Raw genomic sequence first — 10,366 nt, forward strand, 5'->3', positions numbered from 1 at the left:
CCTGGGAAATCCATTGCCTTAAAGGCCCTTTCTGTACTTAGTCTAGCTTGTTAGGCTTTTTAATCTTGTTATACTCATTTATGCATACATTTAGCAGCAGGATGTGAAGAAGGCAGCTTTCTTAACGCAATTTCAAAGAATCCCCGTGTTTGTTTTAAAATGCATATTGAGGCCATCTATGTAAAGGTCAAATCCTATTAGAAAGATGCTTTGAGAAAGACTTTGGTTTTCAGACAAAACTGACAAGACACGGAGAGAGGAAGCGTGTTCTCTCACTGCACACAACATACAGTTATATAAGTTCTCTGTCCTGCAAAGGGCAGACAGGACACTTTTTTTCTTATTGCTTCCTGAGAAATCAACAAGCCGAGGTTTTTAAATTTCTGGGCTTGTGTTACGTATCAAATTAATATTCCTTCTTTAGCCTGTTTTAGCAGTATAAATATAATCTCAATCTCCTCAAATACTGCATCTCTTGGTGAGCTTCTGTGTATCTTTCTTGCACTGTTCAACAGTCAAGTAGTTCTAGTATCATTTATTTAGTATTTTAGTATTTAGTATCTCTACAGGTCAAGATAAGTGTTACATGTTGTGTTAAGATCCAGGAGTCAACTTTAATCTACCAGCTATAAAGTGTCTACCAGATGCCTGCAGAGCACTGGAAAATTAGCAACTGGATTTGTGTTATGTGATGTAGATTATGGAAGGAACCCACTGGTAAAACAATCCATTCTCTTTCTCTTCCATCAGGTTCTTTATTTTTGCTCTACGAGGAACCTTTGGAACATCTCTGATTCTGAAAGCACAGCAAATAGATAAACTTCCTAAAGCGCAACAGGATCATGAAATCCAGAAATTGAGGTCAAGAGAGCAAACTACTTCTGGTGCACCTGTAGCATTGCCTACATCTCATGATGACCTTGACCAAAACATCAGCCACTTATGTGTGTCACCATTTTTACATCCAGTGGCAACAGCTGTGTCTCATGGGGACACAGAAAATCAGGGACTTTCTGCCTCTGAAGTGAATCCTCTCAGAAAAGAGACACCCGAAGAAGGCTACTATTTCTTTAATAAGTGGGCAGAGGAAGAACCTACTGCTACAGACTCTTCAGCAGGACCTTTCTCTGGCCATTACCTCCTTGTACCCAGCAGGGTACCAACTCCTGGACAGGACGGTGGCAAACTGAGTAAAGATAATGCTAACAGTTTTAACCAGGGAAGCCATCGGCGGTCTGTGAGTGCAGTGACACTCTGAAGGAACAAACAGAAATGGGATCCACAGCCCATGTGGAGAAGAATACCACAGGGAAAATAAAAAGTCTATTTGTACTTAACTGTGATGCTCACTGCAAAAGGAGAGAGAGACATGTGGAGTAGTGCAATAACATCTCTAATATGCAACTTTTCCTAAGTGCATGTATAGTTTGGGTTTGTCATTACCTGACTTCTTGATCTTCCTAGTTTTGTCTCATTAGGGGAATGTTACATAAGCATCACACAGTTGCTGAGAAATGTATAATTACTTTCTTTCATCAAGGAATATTTTTCTTTCACAGTAATAGGGAATAATTGTACTAGTGATGTTTCAATGTTATTATGCTATTGAGGTAATAGAAAGAGAATCCATTCTATATTAAGCCAAGTCTTAGAGCAACACATCCCACTCTAGTTTTTACTATAAAATTTTTAAAAAGACCTTACTAACATAAAAATTACAGTTCTGCCTGGAAAAAATGTTACCTCCCGGTACTAAAGGTATTTGCAGAATAACAGCATTGGAAAGAGACTAAAGAATGTTCCAGGTTTTAATATATGGACTTTATACATATAACAATATCAGGTCTACAGTCTGCTTTCCCTGAACAGTAAGCTCAGCATTTTTATGCAGGCAGTGGTTTGACCTGATACTGTTAAGAAAAGAACAAATGAGTTTATGAAGGAGAAGAATGCAAATACTGAAGTACAAGAACTGACAGGATAACTCAGGGGTAAGTGGAGTCTACTTCTTCCTACGTACAAAAGTAGACAGATATAACAAGTCAAATTCAAGAATTTATGTTCTAGAATTCTAAAGTTGTCCCTGCTTTTTCATCTAGAAGTTCAGTTTCTTCCTTCCATTCTCTATTATTATGTAGTGTTGCTGCATTCAATCAAGTCTAAATCATGCTCCTGCCCACAGTGGGTTACATCCAGTAGTTGATGGAGGTCTCAATAATGGAGATTTTGACAAGCAATATATGAAGGTTACTAATCACACTGCAGTAAGTACACGTTGTAGAATGACCATAATATGCATAATACCTTCATCCTTTTCAGTATCTCAGGGCAACAAGATGCAGGGAAAAAAAATGATAAAATGTCACTATCATCACTACCTATTGCAATGCAATGAAAGGTGACTTTGGTATTTCTTATAGAAATGTTAACTAGTAAGACCATTTCCCAAGTTTTTATTCACATTGTAGGGTGAAATCTTAACTATGTTTTAAATTCAAGCCCTCTGTACTTTTATGAATCTACCACTGGTTCTGATTTAAGTAGGTTTTTAGCCTTTTTTATACATGCTATGTTAATTTAGCTATTTACTACCTATCACAATGTGTGATCTGTTTAATAACCTGTTTAGCAAATACTAATTTAAATTCTGTGTATTATAATAATTACTGTAACTAGAGTCTTCAAGATGTTACTTTAAAGCAACTCAGGCAAAATTGAGTAGCATATCTGCCACTGGGATTGCTGGTAGCCAGAGCAAGAGCACACATAGAACTGCAATCGTTAAAGTATTAATTGTCAGCTGTAAAACAATTCAGAAAGAGATTTTTTTGCATGATGTACAAAATGAAGGGAATTAGGCATAGCTGAGATTATTGTTAATGGAGTGTGAGATTGCTCAAATGTTTGCTCACTAGCTGGGAATGGACCTTGGGTGACAAGACTTAAGATCAAGCCTTTACAATTCACAGCCATGTTCCTACATTAAATGGTCCATTTCCTTTGAACTTAAAGATGCAATTTCTTATACATTTTATTACAAAATGTGAAATGTTTTTATAGTAATAAATGTAATATGGTCATGACTTGGTGTGCTGTTGAGAGGACAAAAACAGAAGCAGAGGACTGGATTTCCTATTGTCATCTATGAGTGGCAAACTCACGTTTTCCGAGGCCACTCCTCTACCTAGTAGCCCGCGCTATAGGAATGCTTATCTTAAAAACTAGGTAACAAATTTATCTGAATGTGCAAGAGGACTGAGCATATATGGAAAAGGGTCAGACAGATTATGTTTAAGCAAATCTGGAAGACCTGTAGAAGTTCCTGAATTCAAAGTGTCGTGGTTTAACCCCAGCCAGCAACCAAGCACCACGCAGCCGCTCACTCACTCCCCCCCATCCAGTGGGATGGGGGAGAAAATCAGGAAAAGAAGTAAAACTCCTGGGTTGAGATAAGAACGGTTTAATAGAACAGAAAAGAAGAAACTAATAATGATAATGATAACACTAATAAAATGCCAACAGTAGTAATAAAAGGATTGAAATGTACAAATGATGCGCAGGGCAATTGCTCACCACCCGCCGACCGACACCCAGCCAGTCCCCCAGCGGCGAATCCCTGCCCCCCACTTCCCAGTTCCTAAACTAGATGGGACGTCCCATGGTATGGAATACACTGTTGGCCAGTTTGGGTCAGGTGCCCTGGCTGGGCATGAGAAGCTGAAAAATCCTTGACTATCGTCTAAACACTACTGAGCAACAACTGAAAACATCAGTGTTATCAACATTCTTCACATACTGAACTCAGAACATAGCACTGTACCAGCTACTAGGAAGACAGTTAACTCTATCCCAGCTGAAACCAGGACACAAAGCCAAGAATTAATTTCACATTTTCTCACCACAGCTTCTGCAAAACCATTCTACCATGCATTTTGCCCTGACAGCTGGGCCTAGGATGAGAAATGGCATATAGTTAGGGCAGGGTCCTTTTAAGAAGGGTAGTGAAGGAAGGATTGCTTATGATCTCCAGCAAAATAGCCCCTAAAAGCTCTATAGTGATGGAGTCCCTGCTGTGTCAGGGGATGAGAGAAGTGGAAGACAATCACTCTCTAAGTAGCTTCTAGGCTGTAACCAAAAATAGTTACTTCAGTCAAAAGAAAGAAAGAATCCAAATTTGCATGGCTGCCTTAAATAATTCTACAGCTAGACCTGCAATCTGTTAATTCTGTTGTGTGGTAGATAATAAAAAAACGGTCCAATAGATGATTTACCTGGGGAGTTTGCAACATAGAGGAAAAGCATGCCTGATCCTTGAGGAGAGAGAAAGCTGAAACAACCAGAAACAAAAGGCAGCGTCAGGCAAGACCTGGCCTCTGCATCCCAGCTGGCTCCGCAGCTTTATAAAGCTCTCCCCTGGTACCCCTCCTCCTGGGTGACAACGCTACCATCCCTCTCCCAAAGCAGCTGCTGCCATAGTTCAGGACCTACTATTCACCGCTAAACAGTGTGATCTTTTCTATGCTCCTGGGTAAGCAGTGATCATGAACTATCTCATGTTAAAAAGATGGTGAAGAGGCACTTCCCTTTGATCGTGAGGTATATTAGCTAAGACTATCAATCCCTTTGGGAAGTAGGATCTAGGGTTAAAAAACATTATTTTTTTTCCAATGAAAGCAAGCCTACAGTAAGAAAGCAAGCCCTCCAATGAATTTATTTGCAAGAGGGGAAGAGTATTTACTAAATGGGTTATTTAGACCTAACTGGATTTCCAAGATAGCTTGTTTTTATTTCAAGATATATTTAATAATACTGTCAAGATGTATGTTCCATTAGCTCTAATGTGAATGCTTCACAACAGAACAGGTGTCTCACTTTTTAATGTATCCTCTGGTGATATTCAACATTCCATACACTTGGAGAAAACACTAAAATTAATGGTTTTTTGTGAAATTACTGCATACTTTTTATTTTGATCTATGATATTATTATAATAATGATACTGCATATGCAACAGTGGTTTTGTTGTCCCACAAATGGGGTTCATTTACCCAGTGTGCAAGGCAATAATGCAGAGTTGAGGTATTTTCAAATTAATTTCATTGATGAGCATGAATGTGTGCCTGTCTCAAGACAGCACACCCTTATCTCAAAAATTCTCACATTTATACGCTTAACTACTACATATTCATTGTTATTTTCCTTAATGATTGGTTCTTTCTTCTTTGCCCCTCATGTAAATTAGTGCTCAGACTCTGTCTTCTTCCTTCGTTGTCTTCTTTTGAGTAGGTGGTATCATTTGAGTAGGTGGTCAATAAGTTGGTGGTCGCAATGTCCTCCTGCTGGAATTTCCTTCTTAGTCTGTCTTGACAGTTCCAAGTGGTTCTTCAAGGTTTATTGACCAGACCACAATCCATTACCTTTTCTTACATAAATATAAAGCTCCATTGTCTAGTAGTTAGTTCCTAAACTCTGAATTGTATCTAGTTATTGCTTCCCTGTTTTAAATATTAACTGACGGGGGCTGTACACAGGACTTTAGCGGCTCCCTGGTTATTTCAATCATATTATACATATAAATTGATAACACTTTGAGCTATACAGAGCTATACCTATGTGACAAACTGAAGGTGGCATCTCATATAGAGGTGAACAGGAGCTGACTTACCAGGTCCGTTGGCTGAGTAACAGATGCAATCCCAGGCTGCTTGCAATGGTCAGTGAAGAGCCATCCGTCATCCTCTCAACAGAGACCAGTAGTTGTTGGGGGGGGGGGTAATACAAGGTGCAGGAAATGCATGCACATGTCTACTCGTTTGTGTCTGTCTTAGCACAGCAAGTTGGAGATGTGGTCTTTGACAGTTATAGCTGATTATCTGCTTGATATCAGCAATAACTCTTCAGGCTAAAATCCAGAATTATTTGGGTGGGATAGAGGGAGGAATCCAGTTTGTTCTCTTTTCTTATATATCTCAGAAATGCAAAACCAGGTTTTAAACTATGTAGAGATAGGTGTGCATGTTGCTCCAGCACAGAAACCACTTTTCCCAAGGGTGAATTGCGTATATTTTGCCACTTTGTTGGCTGATGCTGCAATGTTTAATTCATTTGTTTGATTGCCATTTGAGGTGGTGTGCGAGTACAGAGCTATTTGCTTTAGGAGTAAGGTGACTGCAGGCAGGATGTGGCATGATTAGGTACTTGTAAGCAGCACTGATGAGTAAAAATATAAACGCGGAGACAAGAGACTCTTGAAGATAATGATCACAGAGGGTGGGATTTAGAGAGCTGACCAAATAACACTGAAGATCTATAAAGTACTTTTGACATTGCCGGTGACTGGAACTTGCTGCAGTTATCAGTACATAAGAAAACTGTGAACAGAACTTGCTGCCCATCTCTTTAATATAACACCTGATTATTCTCAGCTACATAAACAAGACTGAGATTGAATAGAGTCTGAATCATTATTTTTCCAAAAATAGCAGAGGGGTAGCCATCTGTTGCCTGAAGTCATTGAAGGCGATGGTTATTTATCCACCATCCCCAGTGCAGCTACTGAAGTAGGCTCCCACCTCCAGGCATACTTTGCAGATTTCTTCCTATGTTAGTGCCAAAAGAACTTGTGTGGTTATTGTGTTCTTCAACAGGAGAGCAGAGCTCTATAAATGATCATCATTATAACTAAAAGGTCAATTCTTGGCTCCACAGAAACTGAATTTTGACCTTGACTTCATAGAAACCAAGTCATTAGCTGTAAAAAACGAGTGAAGTATGCATCCATGTATGTTCTCAGTTAAGTATGGAGGACTGAAGAATGGCCCCACACTTGTAGGCTAAAATGACTTTCTTTTAATCTTGTTTTGAGAGGAGATAACGCTGTAAAGATTCAAATATGATTTCTCAAAAATTTTGAACATATATAAATTATGGGAATCTGTTCTTAAGATCCTTTGCTCCTTTTCATAATCTTCAGTTTCACAGTAAGGAGGTAATATAGACATCAAAGACCCAGAATTGTGCTTGCAGCTATTAGCTCTCAGATGAAAAAAAAAAACAAAGCTAAAATTTACAGCCCAAAGTAATCTAACTCTCCAGCACCTTTCAATAAAGAAGTCCAAGCACACACCAAATAAATATTTTAATTCCTAATACTGATTTGGAAGGCAGCTTATTTAAAAGGAATATTCTGGCACCAAGTGTGCATTTGACTTGCGTTCATTTAAAATTTAGACTGATTTGCAGTTTCTTGAGATTACTCCACATAACTGGTTATTTGTGATATATCATAGTTTCACAGAAATGTAAGACAGTAGAGCATCTCAAGGGAGAATCTGATCTCTTTGCAGTAAGGAGTTACAGACGATCCACATCAGCTATTTGTCTACCCAACTCTTTATTAATAAACAAAAAACAAAGAAAAAAAAAACCTGCAAGAAATGAGACTAGCACTACAGTGGGGCTTGCTTGAAGAGAACCTGCTTACTGGACTTGTGAAGATTCATCCACCATAGAAATAAAGCTTTTCTTTACATTTACTCTATAGAAATATATCACAATAATGGTAGGGATTCAGAGCAAGCTTATTTGTTGTGATAAATGACAAGACTTCCATGGTGTTCAAAGCATTATCAGAATCCATTTCATACCTCATCTGTTATTATAAGCATAAAATGTGCAAATGTTCTCCACTGCTGTAAATGTCAGCATGCTGGGGGCAAATGCTTTGATTTTCTATCAGCACATAATGTTAAATTATATAGTGTTTAATCACACTTAGTGCAAGGGATGAACTTTAAAGAGTTTGTTTCAAATCACTCCATCTTCAGTTCTTCTGGAAATGGACATCATCATTTCTAAAATCCTGAAGATAACTTCCCAAGCTTGGAGGCTTCATGATGGTTCAAGGCTGATGGTAGAGCACTGAAATACAAAACCGTTTAGACATCAAAATTATTTTGATTGAGGCAATCAGGTATTTGAGCATAGAATTTGAAAGTTAACTTTGAAAATCAGAACCCTCATATAAAATAATTCTGGCATCTTTTAGGACAGTGAAGTTATTTGCATTTATAGAAGAGTCTACATTACCTGGTGTGACACAACCTCAAAACTGTTAATTTCTAAATAAAGCAGTTGCATTTACCAGACCAGATTGTAAGTGGTTGGAAGGTAGGAGTGCTCCGCTGGAGTAACTGGAGGTCTGTGGCTTTATATGTGTGGAGAATCTCACCTACACTCTCCACCTGCTCTTTCTGAAAGGAAAGGTGCAGGTAAAGGTATGGGTGCAATACATGGAGGAGACTTTTACAGGGGGTAAGAGAATATACATCTTCAAATCCCAAAGACATAGTGAAAGGTAATACTGCTAGTATCTTAGCAACCAGAGAAACTAAAAGACAAGCTGTACAGGGAAATCAGCTATAGCCCGTCTTTAAGAGCTCTCTCTGGTTTATATTTATTATGTGTTTCTGAAACTGGATTTTTAATCACAGCATTTGAAAATACAGAATTTTTTGTTGGAGGGCTTCATCATTTTTGGTATCTGCTGAGGGGAGCTACATTTAAATATTTGGATCAGTAATCACTAATTTATTAAAGCAATTTCATTAGCACATACTAGACTTGAAGGGCAGGTTAGAAGAGACAGTAGAATTCTCTTGTGAAAGGAGGGGTAGGTGCTGTACTGGAGGGAGCACCCCGCCACCCTCTGGGGTCAATGGCAAAGCCTCTACTGAATTCGATGGCATAGAGACAGGTCCTCCATGTACTAAGAAACAGGAAAGTCTTTGATATTTTCACTTTTTTCCTAATTAAAGAGACTTCATCATTTTCACTACAGTCTAGATTTTCTGGATTTCTGGGTGATAACCCCCAGTATATAGGAATTGATAATTTTTTTTCTAAATCAGCTGAAATAGAAACATGTACTTCATAGCAGTCATGTGGCTTATGGCAAAAGTTTTATCATGATGCAGAATTAATATGAGATCAGTTCATTTTCAAAAAATCAGCTTTCCGTACAATGCTTTTGCTATAAAAATGCAGAAATCTTGAAGCAAAATGGAATTTGCAGAGTTAGTAAAATACTAGGATAATAGATGCAGATAAATGTCAGTGCATCAAAGCTCCATATTCACTTTGTTGCACTTTTATTGTAGGAGTTTCAGCACCTATTGCTTGCTATTATTCCTATCATCATTAACCTTCATGATAATGACCACAAACATCAAAAGTTTGGAAACTATTTCATTGAAAGTATGTCCTTAGATATGCTCTATTTGTTACATGTAATAATGTTTTATTCTCATACTGGAAAGTTACAATCACCTAAAAAAAAGGCAGGAAATAGGTTAAAGTGCAAATTAGTTGTGTTTGATAAAATGCAGATAGTCAAAGTCAACGGTTTACGGGCAAACCTCTGTTTTGCAACTTATTTAGATATGCTGTTCAGTGGTAAATGAAAATCCTTTTAAAGGTTGATAAAGGATAGGAAATTATTCAGAATCCCCTAAATGCTCACAATCAAGAAATATTTTGTCTTCTTAATACTGTTTATATATCTCTAATCCATTGTCAGTATCGAAAAGATGTTTCAGCTCACAAAAGGCAAAGCAGAGAATTTATTGTAAAAATAGTTATTAGCTTGTGTGTAGTTCTTTCTTTGTTAAGACGCTAATAGTTCAACTCTGCTAAATAATCAGATATTTGGGAAGAGGAAAGTGAACAATTCGCCTGTATTTCTGAAAAAGAAACTGTATATAAGTGGTTTTAAACAACTTTCAGTAAGACTTAAGCTCTATGTATTGAAACTATCTGCCTGTCACCAACAGTAAGGTCTTACAGGTCTTGTTATTTACTGAACATCCATCCTTCTCCAGGCCTTTCGGGGCCTTTTTTTTGTTACCTGACTTGGAGCTGACTCAAGGGCATTTTTTAATTAGAATCCTGAGGTTAAGAAGTCACTTGCTGGCTACCCAGGCTTTCTTGAGCCAGCCCCTAGGGATGCTCTTCCTTCAGAGCAGAGCTCCCAGGGTCAGAGAGATGCAGGTGCCAGTAGCAAAATGGATAGTGTGCTGCTAAAACAAAAAGAAACCAGACTTTGGGCAGTGTGTATTTTTCTAGACCTAACTGTGTAACAGATGGCTTAATAGTCTTTCCTTCTGCAACAGCATTCTTAAACAAAACCAAAATACATAAATACCCTAAACCAACCGGGGTGAGGCTGCCTCGCCAGCTGACGTCCCCCAAGGTGGTCTGGCCCTGAGGAAAATAAACACGCTGCTTCAGGGTTCATCGGTTGCAGGTGCCGCTCAGTGACTCTGACAGAGCTAAATACCTTCCAGGAGGTGGGGAGCAGTCTTTCTGT

General features: G+C 38.4%; 1 protein-coding gene across 2 annotated transcripts in view; it reads left to right on the forward strand.

Annotated features, from left to right (window-relative positions):
• Positions 1-3,286, forward strand: part of ATP10B (ATPase phospholipid transporting 10B (putative)) — a 58,988-nt gene extending 55,702 nt beyond the window's left edge. For both annotated transcript variants that reach the window (XM_069772350.1, XM_069772349.1), the window contains one exon: positions 751-3,286. In XM_069772350.1, coding sequence (XP_069628451.1) covers positions 751-1,258 — 508 coding nt within the window. In that variant the 3' untranslated portion in view covers positions 1,259-3,286. The remainder of the gene's footprint in view (positions 1-750) is intronic.
• Positions 3,287-10,366: the final 7,080 nt, after the last annotated feature.

The sequence above is a fragment of the Haliaeetus albicilla genome, chromosome 27 (assembly GCF_947461875.1).
Source record: "Haliaeetus albicilla chromosome 27, bHalAlb1.1, whole genome shotgun sequence".
Classification (NCBI taxonomy): domain Eukaryota; kingdom Metazoa; phylum Chordata; class Aves; order Accipitriformes; family Accipitridae; genus Haliaeetus; species Haliaeetus albicilla.